This window comes from Ranitomeya variabilis, chromosome 1 (genome assembly GCF_051348905.1).
Source record: "Ranitomeya variabilis isolate aRanVar5 chromosome 1, aRanVar5.hap1, whole genome shotgun sequence".
Taxonomy (NCBI): domain Eukaryota; kingdom Metazoa; phylum Chordata; class Amphibia; order Anura; family Dendrobatidae; genus Ranitomeya; species Ranitomeya variabilis.
Window position 1 is genome coordinate 970,220,326 of NC_135232.1, and position 15,843 is coordinate 970,236,168.

The 15,843-nt window shown below is 39.9% G+C and overlaps 1 protein-coding gene across 2 annotated transcripts in view; it reads left to right on the plus strand.

Moving 5' to 3' along the window:
• The window catches only part of FHDC1 (FH2 domain containing 1), a 47,740-nt gene extending 36,925 nt beyond the window's left edge, over positions 1-10,815 (plus strand). For both annotated transcript variants that reach the window (XM_077279329.1, XM_077279330.1), the window contains exons 7-12: positions 2,476-2,546; positions 2,695-2,802; positions 4,341-4,411; positions 7,851-7,968; positions 8,133-8,297; positions 8,482-10,815. In XM_077279329.1, the coding sequence (XP_077135444.1) occupies positions 2,476-2,546; positions 2,695-2,802; positions 4,341-4,411; positions 7,851-7,968; positions 8,133-8,297; positions 8,482-10,473 (2,525 nt within the window). In that variant the 3' untranslated portion in view covers positions 10,474-10,815. The remainder of the gene's footprint in view (positions 1-2,475; positions 2,547-2,694; positions 2,803-4,340; positions 4,412-7,850; positions 7,969-8,132; positions 8,298-8,481) is intronic.
• The last annotated feature ends 5,028 nt before the right edge of the window (positions 10,816-15,843 follow it).

The window sequence follows — 15,843 nt, forward strand, 5'->3', positions numbered from 1 at the left end:
TCTGCCTCTCCATCTGTGATGAAAAGCCTTAAAAATCATTCTTGTTAGTTTACCTTATATAGGGTACAAGAGACAAATCAAACACTAATCACTAAGGTGATTATGTGGCTGATCCAGAGATTGATGCACCCATAGAAGACTGTACAATTTATAATCACTTCTGTAAAAATGGCCTCCTCATCTGGTGGCCATCGGACTGGTGAGGCCGCCACACAGTTTACGAAGCACTGAGCTAAAGGATAAAGAATCTACCTTCAATGACACAAAATTTACACTAAATTATCTGCCGTATTATTGAATAGTAAAGCTTATTTTTATAAGGTCAGGTTCACACAGCCGTACTAAAGCTTGGGCCTGTCAATCTGCAGCTCCATGTGCTTGTCAACATGGCAGACAGCTGCAGAAACTGCCTGCTATTAATACTGTATGAGCTACTCATGCGAAAAGCTGAAAATTGAGCTTTACATTATACTCACTGTCACATTAAAGATTTGTTAAAAAAAAAAAAAAAAAAACTAAAAATCTATTGGAGTGGCCAAAAGCTATTTGTTTGTTGTTGGTTTTTTTTATTGTTTTTTTTTGTTTGTTTTTTTACTTATTAGCCAGTTAGGGACCAGGCCATTTTGTCCTGTTCCTGAGTGGCACATTTTGGGGTTTTATCATGCATGCACTTTCAATGGTTTAAACTTTTTTTTTTTCTTATTTGGATTTTCAAAGAATTTTTCCTACCAGTTTTCATATGTGGGGCTTTAATCTTTTTTTTTTTTATACTCCTCACTTTTTTATTTCCCACTTTCTACTGTCCTTTTGCCTTAATCCCCCCTTTTCTTTGTTTTTTGTTTTGTTTTCCCTTTTTCTCCTCCTTTCTACCCCCCTTGTTTTTTCCTATTTTGCAAAAAAAAAAAAAATATGTCTATTTTACAATTTATTTTAACAACCACAAAGAATCACTAGAAAATCTATTCCCATTTACGTAGAGATTATTTTTAGATATTGGCCACATCTATTTATTTATTTTTCATGGGTGAGCAGCTAGAAATTATGATTCATGCTGGCATTTTTTAATTTAAGCCTTTTTTTCCCTCCAATTTTTATTTTTGCATATATTAAACATGCCTCCCCCCCCCACCCCCCGTCTGCTAGGGATGTAGGGTGGGAAAGGGGAGCATTGTGGTATATTAGTACATTCTTTTGACTGCCAATTGCCCCTGTAATTGAGGTTGTTACATCAACCTCCTGACTGTGTCTCCTGGGACCCAGCGGCTCTTGTTCTCTCCCTAAACCCAGCAAATCACATGATCACTGCGTCTGCAAGAGGAAGGACTGACAGTCATTCATAATCTATATATACAAGCACTAGCTCAACTTATGTATACCGTTACTGAGAAGACAGATGTGGTAATAAACCATATTGCTTCTCTATGGGGAGAGCCTATGCAGCTGTAGGGGTTGTGCGCCGACTGTAGGACTCAGCCAATCTCATGTATTCTGATTTCTCCGCACTGACGTTCTAAAATGTCAATGCAGAGCAAAGTGAGGACTTTCAGACATTTGTAGTCTCTAGGCAGTCTAGGAGTATATTATTATGATTATTATTATTATTATTATTATTTTAGATTTGTGTTTTCTGTAGGAATGTGTCTAATGCTGAGTGCTCATAAAAAAAATAAAAAAAAAAATCACTATTACGCATGTGGCTTCAATAAGCTGCAATTATAGTCTTGGTTTGGTGAGTAATATTTTGCACTCTTAAGGATATCATCAAACCACAGCAGTGAATTGAGACAAAATGTGTAGGGAAATTATCAGATTTACACCTACAACAATTCTAAAATTCTAATGGTGGACAAAAGGACAAGTCTTCCTGACTTCAGCTCCCAATTACCGGATAATGAGATGACCCTGCACAATAGGTGATGCACTGATACATAATGAGTCATACTGACTGTACAGAGACAAGAGCAATGATATGTTTCTGTTGGATTTGTAGCTCCATTTTCTTATCTTACTATAGAAGCTGCTTCTCTCAGTTCTGCACAATTGTTTTTTCCCTATTTGAACCAGGAATTTGAGAAGAGATGATGCCATTGTAAGTAACGCCGACCACAGTAGTGTTTACTACGGCATTAGATCATCCGGTATCGAAAAGCATTGTGCTGTCATGAAACTCATGAATAATGAGCTGGGGATAAATTACAGTCAACACAGCAGAGCAGAGAGTTGTATTACATAGGCTTGTACAGAAGTGGGACAAGGATCTAACAAAAGTGTGGATTGCCCCTAGCGTGATTTTTTTTGTTTGTTTATTTTTATTTTTACACTATTCTTCTAGGCTAGGCTTTATTTGGAGTCAAGTTGCCACAAAATCCACTCATTTTTTCTTTTTTTACTATGGTTTCAATTCCCAAAGACCATAACATCTCATTGAGGTCCTATTTAAGCACTCCTTAATTACTTATTCTTTTCCTCTTTTAGAACTAATGTCATGCGAGCAGCTACACTCCATCTTGTTCTTGGTTCTGCAAGCCGGGAACATAATGAATGCAGTAAGTGTGAAGCCTCCTTATTATTACCATTGTCGTTACCTATCTCTTACATAATACGGCTTGTGCCTCCTCAGTTCCCTGTAGAATTCCCATTTGACGTGTTTTCTGAGATCTTCCAGTGCTTACGTTGCCTATGTTTTCTCTCCAGGGTGGATATGCTGGCAATGCTGTGGGTTTTAAATTGTCATCACTGCTCAGGCTGGCGGACACAAAGGCCAATAAACCGGGAATGAATCTGTTACATTTTGTGGCTCTGGTATGTGTAGTCCAGTCTTGGTCATTTTCTAGACAGATATTTGTTACTCATTGTATGGATCTAATGAATGCACCATGTTGGATCATCGTAACAAGATATCCGGGAGTTTTATAAATGCAAAAAAATGTGCCTAAACACTAACAGGTAGTTGCTACCTACCTTCCCGTTGTCCCCACCACCGTTCTTCTCTGGTACAGACTTCCGCTAACCTCACATCAACAGAGCGACCGTTTGTCTTGTTGACGGGACTATTGGTGTCATGCTGATTAGGCAGCAGAAAGCCAGCTGTCAATTGGTGGAAGCCAGGTGCTAATCGGCAAGATGCCAGTTATTCTGCCCTGTCAACAGGAAGAGAAGCTGCTGCTCTGGCAGGGAGCAGCTGAATCTCTGGCAGGAGCGGTCAATGACCGGTGCTGGGTACAACAGTCAGGTAGTTGCCTCGGATAGCAATTACATTTTTATTTAAAGGGAACCTGTCACCCCGTTTTTTCCGTATGAGATAAAAATACTGTTAAATAGGGCCTGAGCTGTGCATTGCAATAGTGTATTTTGTGGACCCTGATTCCCCACCTATGCTGCCAATATACGTTACCAAAGTAGCCGTTTTCGCCTGTCAATCAGGCTGGTCTGGTCAAAAGGGCGTGGTGTCTTCCCCCAGATCTTGCTTAGTTTTCCGTTGGTGGCGTAGTGGTGTGCGCATGTCCAAGGTCCCGAATCCACTGCACAGGGGAGTGAAAAGAGCGCGATGTGCGCTATTTCATTGGTGATCGGTGGGGGCGGCCATCTTCCTTTGGCCGCGCGTGCGCAGAAGCGGCGCTCTGCTGGCCGCGGCTTCAGGAAAATGGCTGCGGGATGCCGCGCGTGCGCAGATGGAGATCGCGGCGGCCATTTTCCTGAAGCCGAGATGCGAATTCTGCTTCAGGAAAATGGCCGCCGCGATCTCCATCTGCGCACGCGCGGCATCCCGCAGCCATTTTCCTGAAGCCGCGGGCAGCAGAGCGCTCCATCTGCGCACGCGTGGCCAAAGGAAGATGGCCGCCCCCACCGATCAACAGGGAAATAACGCACATCGCGCTCTTTTCGCTCCCCTGTGCAGTGGATTCGGGACCTTGGGCATGCGCAAACCACTACGCCACCAACGGAAAACTAAGCAAGATCTGGGGGAAGACACCACGCCCTTTTGACCAGACCAGCCTGATTGACAGGCGAAAACGGCTACTTTGATAACGTATTTTGGCAGCATAGGTGGGGAATCGGGGTCCACAAAATACACTGTTGTAATGCACAGCTCAGGCCCTATCTAACAGTATTTTGATCTCATACGGAAAAAACGGGGTGACAGGTGCCCTTTAAGTCCTGGGTATCCTCTTTGAATCTTCAAGTAGTCAGTCAATGGAACAAAAATAATTGTGAATGGGGTCAGTATGTCCGCTTTTAAAGCTTTAGTGGGCCCATAATTCTCATTAGTGGTCTGCATGGTATGTCGTCTTTGCTGTTTTACCAGATGTATATTTTTTTTTTTTTTTTTTTTTTTTTAGGAAGCCCAAAAGAAAGATGCTACATTACTTACATTTTCTGAGACCCTGCATCATGTAAATGAAGCTGCCAGGTAAATGGAATAATCTTTGTGGATGTCTGCACACATTGCCTTTACTGTTCTCATAGGGATAAATTAAATATATCGATTAAAATCTGACTCAATTTATCGTATAGTATTAGTGTTAATACATTCCACAGATCAGTGCATGAGGCTGTGACAGGTTCTACCTCTAGCTGTGATACTGTATAGAGCAAGTAGTTAAGTAGGCCTTAGAATACCCCCAGGTTTTATGTAGTAATCATCCCCTGCGTAGGGCATCCCAATAATCGTAAGCATTTGGTTGAAAAAAGTGTCACAGCACGTATATGTTTAGTATGTTAATACAAACCCACCTTTTTGGCTTGAATTGACCTCATTAGTAGAGATGAGCAGACCCCTGGATGTTCGGGTTTGGACAAACCGTTGAAAAAGAAAAAAAAAAAAAAAAAGTTCAGGTACCAGAAAAGTACTAGGACCCCATTCACTTGAATGGGGGGGCCCGAACATCCAGTTTTTGCCACACTGTTAGGTGCATGACAGCACGGCAAACACTGCCTCTGATCAGCGGTAAAATCATTACCGCCGGTCAGGCAGCTGCGGTTCCCATGCTATCAAATGACAGCGTAAGCCCACAGCTGTGATTGGAGGTAAAATGTTTATGTCCGGTCACTGGCATCAGCTGATGGGACTACTGCTCCCATCAGCCTACACATGCTACCGCTGATAACAGCGACAGCAGGCGGCGGCTCATGGGAGTATTCATCAGCCGGAGTCTGTGCGCTGTTATGATCCGGTGACCTTGGAGCCGCATGAAACTTTCTCTGGAGTAGGTGGAAACTATACTGACCGCAGATCCTGAACTAACACCGCAACTAGGAGTAGCCGTGGGGTGTGCCTAACAAACCCTAAACACCTCGACACAGCCGGAGGACTAAATACCCCTATAGATGGAAATAGGAATACTACCTTGCCTCAGAGCAGAACCCCAAAGGATAGGCAGCCCCCACGAATATTGACTGTGAGTAGGAGAAGAAAAGACACACACAGGCAGAAAACAAGATTTAGCAAAAGAGGCCACTCTAGCTAAATAGGAAAGGATAGGACAGAATACTAGGCGGTCAGTATTAAAACCCTTCAAAAAATATCCACAGCAGATAATACAAAAAATTCCACAATCTAACTAAAGACGTGGAATGAATATCTGCAACCCCAGAGAATCCAACAAGACTGAGAAAATACTGACACAATCTAAGCTGGACAAGAAAACACAAAAGAATAGCACTGAATCATGAAGCACACAGCATGTGTGCCACAGAAAAAAAAACCAGACACTTATCTTTGCTGATTTGGCAGAAAGGCAGGAGGAACCAGGCAGAGGTCCAACACCTCCCAACAACAATTGACAACTGGCAAGGACTAATGAATCCTGCACACCTAAATACCCCAGTCAGAACTGCAATCAGCAGAAACACCTGACCAGGACTGCAACTCAGGGACAACTGCATTACCACCACCGGAGGGAACCCAAAAGCAGAATTCACAACAGTGCGCTAAATAAATAATTAAAAAAATTAATTAAAAATATTTTTTTAAATAACTGGGGAGATATTACTGATAACTGCCAGGCAAAACTGATAGTTGCGGGCTGCAACCGTCAGCTGTTTTCTTTAGCAAGGCTGGTTATCAAGAATGTAAGGCCCCCCTTCATTTTTGACAAACTACCAAGTTAAAGCAGACAACTGGGGGGCTGATATTCACAGGCTGGTAACCCCCAGTCTAAGATTAGCAGCCTGCAGCCGCCCTGAAAATGCGCATATGTGGCGGTGGGATTCATATTTGTGGGGTTGATGTCACCTTTGTATTGTCCGATGACATCAAGCCCACAGCTTAGTAATGGAGAGGCGTCTGTAAGAAATGACCCCACAGGAGAAGGCTGGTAGTCCGGGTCTCTTGGCATAATAGGAAGTCAATATGAAGGTGATTATGCTTTTCTCTGCACATAATCATAGTTTCATGCTTTTGGAGAAACCCCTTTTAAGATAAAATGCTCTAGTTCTAAAGGAGTGTGCAATATGTTGTTAATAATAATACAATTTCTTATTTTCACAGGATAGGTCATTATACGTTTGAAACTATAGTGTTATATTTTTATTCGAAGTTACTTTAAAAAATATATATATTTATATTATAAATGCAAAATGAATGACGTATGGTGCTAGTAAGCAATCTGGTGCACTCCCTTGGAACAAAATAGCAAAGGGCAGAATTTTCTGTTTTATTAACTAAAATGCAGCTTTAAATTCTGTTAGTCATGGCTTGCCAGTGGGATTATGTTTTAGTTTCTATGCCCAAAGCAGAATTGCAGAACATGAAAAAGAGCAAGAATTTAACCTTTTTGTGTCAGTTGCTTGGCTTTCCCACATTACTACTGGGGTTCCCTTTCACTTGTTACTATGACAGAGAAAGCCAGGTCAAAAGGCTGATTCATGCACAAAAGCTTAACTTGTACTTCAGTCCTGAGCAAACTAAAGTCTTCAGAAAAGCAGCACCATGTAAACTGGCATGATGAAAGAATCGGTTGCCTTTCTTCCATACATCTGCTGTTTAGCTGCACTTATCCTGTACTGAGAACTTGTGTGGTTTTACCAGTGGTGAGATTGGAAAAACAAGCAATCATACAGACTAAGGGTTCACTATAAGTGTCGATCCACTCCTGTTTATAAATCTAAGGGACCATTTTGATACTTTCCTTCAGTACTAGCCTCTTCAGTTCAATTTGTGCATCTTTTAAGAAACTGTTGATAATTTCAATCCCATACTGGATGCCTGACCAGGGTAGAACAGATAGAAATGTTTGTCTCTAACCAGTCTCCTGAATAGAATAAGTTCAGTATTAAAAAATATTATTTTTATTACATATTAAAGTAAGTTATTTGTAGCTTTAATATTGGACATTGCCTTCAGCTCACAATAGCCATTTGTTAACTTGTCAGTCAGCACTTGATTGCCTTTGTAATGTAGACTGTGTTCACATCACCTTTTGTGAAGCTGTTGGGCTCCTGTGTCCTAAAATACTTCTACTGTATTGAAAAGCGTAGTATCTAGTAAACATTCCAACGCAATTTGCACACAGCATTATAAAACTTTAATAAATGCAACCACATGTAGCATAGATTTAACCAGTCGCTCACGTCAGCTTGACTTTCTAACCATTCCACAAGAGTAAGTGACCTCAGAACAGTATGGCGTGGTGTATTCTGTGAGACATTAGTCATTGATAATCCTGTAACAAGCCTTCTTTTCCTGTGAGATAACTCGCTTCCACCCAATTTATCCGCTTTATGAATTTGACAACCAGGCATGGCTGTGTTTGACATTAAGGTGTTTGGTGAACTGTTCAAACATTACAGAATGATGCCTCAACACAGGCTTTGAACATGTTGTGTAACTTTGTTTCTTGACCTTACAGGTTGTCTACAGAAAATATGGAGGCAGAGTTCCGTGCACTATTAACAAAAACGAAAACTCTCAAAGACCAGATCAAGAAGGACGCGGAGTTGTTTCAGCAAATGGAACACTTTCTTCAGGTACGTAATTTATCAACATGCATGTAGGGCAGAGAGCCTCATCATAAGAGTGGCTTGTAAGGAAGGTTTGATTGATAAACAAACAGAAATGGTAGTACATATTGCTATGTAGTGAATGGTAATGGCTTATATTTTATATGCGACGTTAATTTGTTGTATTTCAGAATGCTGTGAAAGACTTAAAAGAGTTGGAAAAACACAAAGTAGAATTACAGAAGGAGGGCAACACTCTAATTGACTTCTTCTGTGAAGACAAAGAAACCATGAAACTTGATGAATGTTTCCAAATATTTCGAGACTTTTGTGAAAAGTTTAACAAAGCTGTTAAGGTAAGACCCTCATATGTAACTGTAATCGTAAAGTGCTCAATTGGTTTAGATTTTTTATTTTTTTTTCCCTTTAAATTTTGGGTACAAAATATCTCTCTGGATTGTTAAATCGTATTTCGAAAACTCCTTTTAGGCGAGACAGGCATATGGATATGTTTCTAATTTTGTTCCTTTATTTGGATAGGAAAATAAAGAGAGGGAAATTCAAGATCTTCGGCTGCAGAAGAGACAAAAGGATATGGAACTTAAAAGACGCTCCTGGATCTTTGGAGAGAACGGAGGCTTTGGAAGGAGTAGCAGTGAAGGCGATGTAGAGTTATTAACAAAAAAAGGACTTGAAGATGTTTTGCCTTTTTTGCAACAAAGACCACAAAGTCCATTAAGCAGAAACTCTAGCTCAAGAAGATCCCGACTTTCACTAGGAGTTACAGCAGATCGAGAACTGCAGATGTACTTAGAAGCACCACATGATGATAAAACCAACAAATTTAACAGTCTGCCCAGATCTCACTCTCACCAGCCAAGACCCACGGTGGCATGGATAGAAACAAGGGAGATAAAGGACCAGAACGTTAATATTATGGACTTGAATAAGGTTGATACCACTCAAAGTCCACATCCATTGCCTACTGTTGTTATTAGTTTGGAAGATGAGGTACCTGACTACACTGCCATTTCTAACTTGAATTACAAACAAGATAAAACAGACAGAAATAACAACAAACCACAACTAAGCTGCCAGAATATGGTGGACAGCAAGCACAATAAGGCAGCATTAAATCCTCTAACTGTCACTGTAGAAGAACGAGAGCTGGTTAAAAAGTTGCATAAATTTGACCTCCAAGGATCTGGAAACAAAAACACTAATTATTCATGTGTCACAGACATAGAAATACCTGACGAGTTAAACTTGGGTTCCTTTAGCTGTATAGATGATAGTATGCCATTAAGTGAAACTACCAAAGACAATTCATTTATTTCATTAAGCACTTCAGATGAAAAAGCTGGAGGTCCTCTATACAGCTTTGGCAGTCGGAAGTCCGAACACACAGGTAACAAGCAAGAGCATAGGCCATTGTTTTTTGTCGAAGATGGTACAAATAATTCTTTAACACTGGATGGTTCAGAAAGCAAAGATATGTATGAGAAAGAAAGTGTCCAGATAGATGAATCTGATGGTGGAATAGGATCAAATACCTCTGTTTCTGATCAGTCTGAAACCTCAGAACATGGTTGTAGAAAGAACAGCATTTCCAAGGAGAGTACCTTGAAAAATAAAGTTCCTACAGACCCCAAGAGGCATAACTCCTTGAAAGAAAGAATCCCAAGCGTCAGTAAGACAACTGCTACTCGGCCAAGTAACATTGGCACTACAAAACCTGTTCGTATGTTGAATGACTCTGAGCATATCACAATGAGAAAAGTTGTACCCATTTCTAAATCCAACAGACCTGGAAGTATAAAACGCACAGAACTCAGGAGTTCAGTTAAGGATGAGGCAAAATCAGATGAGCTCAGACAGACACAACGTCATTCTCTACGCGCAAAATCTGATAATACGCAGAAGTCTTCACCAAGATCCAGTATTGCTACTGAGGAACCCAAGTTTCAAAGGGGAGCCAGTTTTACTTCCAGCAGTGGTCGTTTTCAAAGAGATCAGATTCAGAGAAAAAGTTCTGTCAAAAAACCAGCTGCAAAGCCAGTTAGAAATATTAGTAAGCCAAAACTTGATGAAACTAAGATCTGTAGGACAACTCAAAAACAAAATCCACCACCTGCAGAAGTAGGCAAAGCTCCGCCAACCAATACTCTGAGAACTTCATCATCTACTCCCAGTTTTGCCAGAAACACTGTGGCCTCCTCCTCCCGCCGTGCAAAGCCAGAACCTCCTGCCCCTTCCCCAATAAAATCTTCAACAATAACTAGATCAACATCCCTGCGCCAAGGAAAGTCTGAACCAGTAATAAGAGAGTCTACTTTAAAAGAAAATGGAAGTGTTGGTACCTTCAAAAGGACCAATAGCATAAGGTCAAATGGGAAAGTGACAGAGGCTACTAATAATGGAAAATCTGAAACGGCCCAAAAAGATAAAAGTATAGTAGAAAGATCTTCTTTGAAACTCAAGGATACAGGCAAAGCAACATTAGGTAAAATACTGAAGCCTTTGCTGAAGTAGGTGTTTATTTAAAGAGACTGTTTAATTCGACAAACCCCGTTTGGGTGAAGTTAAATCTTCTGACAAGCTGTGCTCATGCAGTGCAGGTTTTTTTTTTCTATAGACTATGATGACTATTGGGACCATTAACTACTTTTTATGGCAAGTGCATTATGCGGCCTCATGAAGGAATTTATGTTGATAGTCTTTGAGCTGGCCTAAAAGAGTGCTTAACTGAAAATCTATATCTGCATTAACCACTTCCTGAAAACATTTTTCGAAGAACTTTTGAGGACTCTGGTTAGAATTTTTTTCATTTTCCAAAGGTACAAGTTAATCATTAGTTAATATGGCTGGCTAAAGGAGTAGTGGATCATGCTGCCTTTGTCTCGATGGTTTGGACTCTGCTGGGTGGAGTCTCCTAAATGTCTGGATTCTATGGCATTGACTGGCACAGGTGTTTCTCTACACTACAAGGAAAAACAAGAGGAAGACTCTGAGATGCTGTTACTTAGAGAACTATCTACTTTGAACACAGAAGTGCCATGTATTTATGAAGTATATGAATGGGGTCACCTTTCTGTACTTAAAGATTGAACTTTTGTTGACAGCACTTCGTCCATTCATTGTGTACTCGCTGTGACTCTTGCCTTTACTGTTCACACAGGAATTCTGCTGCTAGGCTTCAATCATGTAAGCTTCTAAAAGAGTCTGTTCATTTTCCACTACCTGATGGGCAAATATAGTTGGACATATCATGAGTACTGATTATATTCTGATAACAATATCTTCTAAGTTTTTGTTCACGTCATGTTAGAAATATGAGGAGAATTTGATCCATAGCTCTGGAAAAGGATAGACACTATACAATATGGTTTGACAGATATTTTACAGTTTATGCTTTGTATCTATTTGACCATTTTCCTATCTAAGGAAGTCCTAAAATCCCAAAGAAACAGATCTCACACACCCAGTGCCAAAAGTATGCAAGTGACTTAAAGGGGTATTCTCAAGTTTGGAAGTTATTCTCCTGTCCAGGTGATGGGAGTATAACTTGGTGATCACTGGAGAGTCTGTCCTCTGGAACCTCCAATGATGCCAAGAACTTGGGACTATGTAAATGCAGTGATGGTCGTTCATAAGCACTACTGCTCTATTCAGTCTTATAGCAGTGCCAGAGACTAGCCAAGTGCTGTGCTTGGCTATCTCCAGCAGTGTCTTCAAGACTTAATGGCGCAGTAGGGCACATGATAAAGCACTGCTCCATTCACAGTATGCTCTTCAGCGTCCCGGCTCTAGGGATCAGTGAAGGTTCCAGCTGTTGGACTCCCATAGATCGGGAAGTTATATCCTATCCAATAGGTAGGGGATATTTTACCAAGCTTGAGGTGATCTTTGAGTCTTCTTGCCTCTTTGTCTTTACAAATGCTTTTACAACCTAAATTCGTTTTAATATATTCAAATTGTGGGTGGAGCTTTATTTTCTTATACAATGCTCCAAATCCTCTGCATAGAGATGTTCACAAAATAACATGCTGGTTACCTGTTGTCTCCCCTACGGAGGGCAGGAAGTTAATGCTTACCATTTGAAGGGTTGTCTGGTGAGTAAAAATGTACAAAATGCTGAAAATAAATGAAAAGCAATAGTCTCCTCACTAATTTTATTGATCCAATTTCAACGCCTGCTGCAGGGAAGTGATCGCTGAGTGTAGTGGACCGGTGATTAGCTGCAGTAGTTCCATGTCCCTGTGTCAGGTCCTCAATACAGCTGGGCAGATTGGTGAAGTGAGTCTTGCTCCTATTTGTTTTGTTTTTTTTAACCCATTGTGAGCATTTTGTAAAAGAAAAACCGTTCTATTGTGAAATAAATAATGCGTCAAGTATGAAGGCAATGAGATGGGACGCCCAAGTGCCACTTTTTTTCCTCCAGGGTGAAGCCATAAGGATTTAAACATCTATGCTTTGATGTCTTAATGCAGTTGAATTTTTGGGGGGGTTTCATCCTTTTTATGCCCCAAAGAAAGAAAGCTTTAATATTGATTAGGAAAACCTCATTGCTGGAGTATTTAAAGAGAACCTGTAACATTAAACACTGCCTCTGAAATGCCAGAAGAATGTTCTAGAGCAGAAAAAAACGGACAGACTAATATGTAGGTGTGTGGGAACAGATTATGTAGAACTGGTACTTTAAACATTGAAATGCTTGCTGAATCTGGGCTTAGCAGTCAAGGGAATGGAGGAATGGTACCTAATCAGGAAGGGCTGTCGCTGATTTGGACCACATCCTTGACTGGTAAGCCTAGAGTGTGCAGGTATGTCAATGATGAAAATACAAGATCTGCTGAATCTTAACTAAGTATCAATCTGAACATCCTCTCCTGCTCTGTAACATGTCATCCATAAACTGCGCAATATTTCCTGGCTGACCAATTCCCTTTAATTATAAATTAGTAGCACAGACGTTCAGCCACAGCATATAATAGACAACCCTGGGATCTTGATAGGTTAATGTGGAGGGCCATATATTATGCATTTCAATAAGCAATAGATATACATACATTTTCATCTGCTAATACAATATTTTACGGTAATTCAAATATTCATTTTGCCAAAGTGGATGACATGAACACCTTTATAACGTGTACTTTGCATTTGCACATAAGGTCATGATATGTAAATGGTATCATTTGTGCAAAACAATAGTAGCGAGTATGATAAAAGAATTGGCTTTTTTTTTTATTAAAGTTGACCACCTGTATTATATCAGTATACAGGCCCTTTTTCCCCTTGTGGAGGTATCAGACATACAGTGTATATAAAAGCAGATATTCAGGATTCAGTGGTAGGCTGTATGTGTTTTCTTATTTGTCTGTATATTTACTACTATTTTCTGATGGAGAAGATTTATTTAAGTATGTTTAATAATGTAAATTTGTATACTAGAAGGTACAATGTACATAGCCAATATGTATTTAAAGGATCTTTACATATTTCAGAATAGTTTGCTAATAAATTTCTCAACTGAAGTTTTTGTGTTGTCCTTTTCTTCCCATTTTAATGGTGGGGAAAGGTTGGACTTGATGGACCTATTTATTTTATTTATATTTTTTCAAAGTATGTAGGCTATGTAAAAAAAAAAAAACATCTTAAAAAAAAAAATGGGGCCAAGGCCATGTTTGTAGCATCCCATCTTCTTTTTACAACAATCTGGGAAGTTTGGAGACCAATTGTTGGAGGTTTAGGAGAAGAATATTGTCCCATCCTTGTTTGATATAGAATTCTAGAGGGAACAATGTATTACAGTATATTAAAAAAGTGATTAGATTAGTACACTAAATAGACTTTTGAAACCATGAGGAAAACAAAGGGAATATAATTAGAAAAACTTTACTGATAATCCTAACACCTCATATAATATGGAATAGTAATAAGGTGCTGTGCACGGAGAGGGAAAGCATCCAGGAAGCCTGCATCAAATGCATGTAATAGTCTAAAGCTTGTGTCTCATAATGGATATCCTAATTGTGCTTAAGGAGAATGTCCCCTAAACTAGTTATTTAGATACATGTGGACAAAAAGAAAAAAAAAGGACCCTTACACTCCTCAACACTCATCACCTACACTCAACAATTTGAACTCCTCTCGGAAGGGAAGATTGAGAAGCTATGTCTCACAATCTCTATTCTTGTTCATACCAAGGATGTTCACTGGTGTTGAGTGCAGGGCTCTGGTGGACCAGTCAAGTTCTTTTACACCAGACTTGCCCAACCATTCCTTTTATGGACCTCTTTTTGCAGTAGGGCACAGTCCTGCTGGAACAGAGAAGCGCCTTCCATAAATTATTCCCACAATTCTCCAGATACTCGTGGTACGCTGAGGCATTAAGATTTCCATTCACTGGAACTAAGGGGCTTAAGCCAATCACTGAAAAATTGCTGAAAAACCACCCCATAACATTATCCCTGGACCAGCAAATTTTACAGTTAGCATGGCACAGTGCAGCCAGGTAATGGTTTGACAAATGTCAAAAGACCAAGACTCAATGATCAGTCTGCTAGATAGTGAATGCGATTCGTCACTGCACAGAAAACATTTCCAATGCTCCAAAGTCCAGTGACTGTGCTTTACTTCACTCCATATGCCATAAGTTTGCATACAGCTGATGAGCTATGTAAAATTGTCGTTAAGCTCCTGGCACACAGTTTTGGGGCTGATGTTAAAGAGGTTGTCTAGCCTAAGAATCGGTCTGTAGTCACTTTATGCCACTACAGAATTTGACAGGGTGTTATGTGCACTCCGTCACGATTTGCCTGCACGTGCGGTGGTCACGTAATCTCTTCTATGCAAATTGCATACTTGGGATTATGTGCCGACTAGTCTCACCCGACTTCTCTCAATTCACTTCTAGTAATAGCATTGGCGACTTTTATGTTTTTTGCGTCTCAAAACTTGGCAGTGCCTTCTGTAACTTGTCTGCCACATTGAGTTCCAGTGGTTCCTAAAATGTTTTCTATAATGCCACTCAAAGTTGACCATGGAATATTTAGGAGGAAGGCAATATCATGATCTGACTTGTTACAATGGTGACATCCTATTACAATACCACCTCGCTGGAGTTTTAGAATGTGTCATTCTTTCCCATATGTTAGTAATGACACACTGTGTGGAGATGTGCCGGATTTTATATGCTTGTGGCAATGGGACTTGGTTCATATACACTGTGTTCCAAATTATTATGCAAATAATATTTCCTCATATTTTGCATCTGAATTGCAGTCATTGTTATTTTCCAGTCATCTACTATTCCAGTATAATTGCAATGTTTTGGAACAAACTGCCTATGAAAACAGTATCTTTTTAACCCCTTCACCCCCAAGGGTGGTTTGCACGTTAATGACCGGGCCAATTTTTACAATTCGGACCACTGTCCCTTTATGAGGCTATAACTCTGGAACGCTTTGACGGATCTTGGCGATTCTGACATTGTTTTCTCGTGACATATTGTACTTCATGTTAGTGGTAAAATTTATTCGATATAACTTGCATTTATTTGTGAAAAAAACGAATATTTGGCGAAAATTTTGAAAATTTCGCAATTTTCCAACTTTGAATTTTTATGCCCTTAAATCACAGACATATGTCACGCAAAATACTTAATAAGTAACATTTCCCACATGTCTACTTTACATCAGTACAATTTTGGAACCAAAATTTTTTTTTGTGACGGAGTTATAAGGGTTAAAAGTTGACCAGCAATTTCTCATTTTTACAACACCATTTTTTTTTAGGGACCACATCTCATTTGAAGTCATTTTGAGGGGTCTATATGATAGAAAATACTCAAGTGTGACACCATTCTAAAAACTGCACCCCTCAAGGTGCTCAAAACCA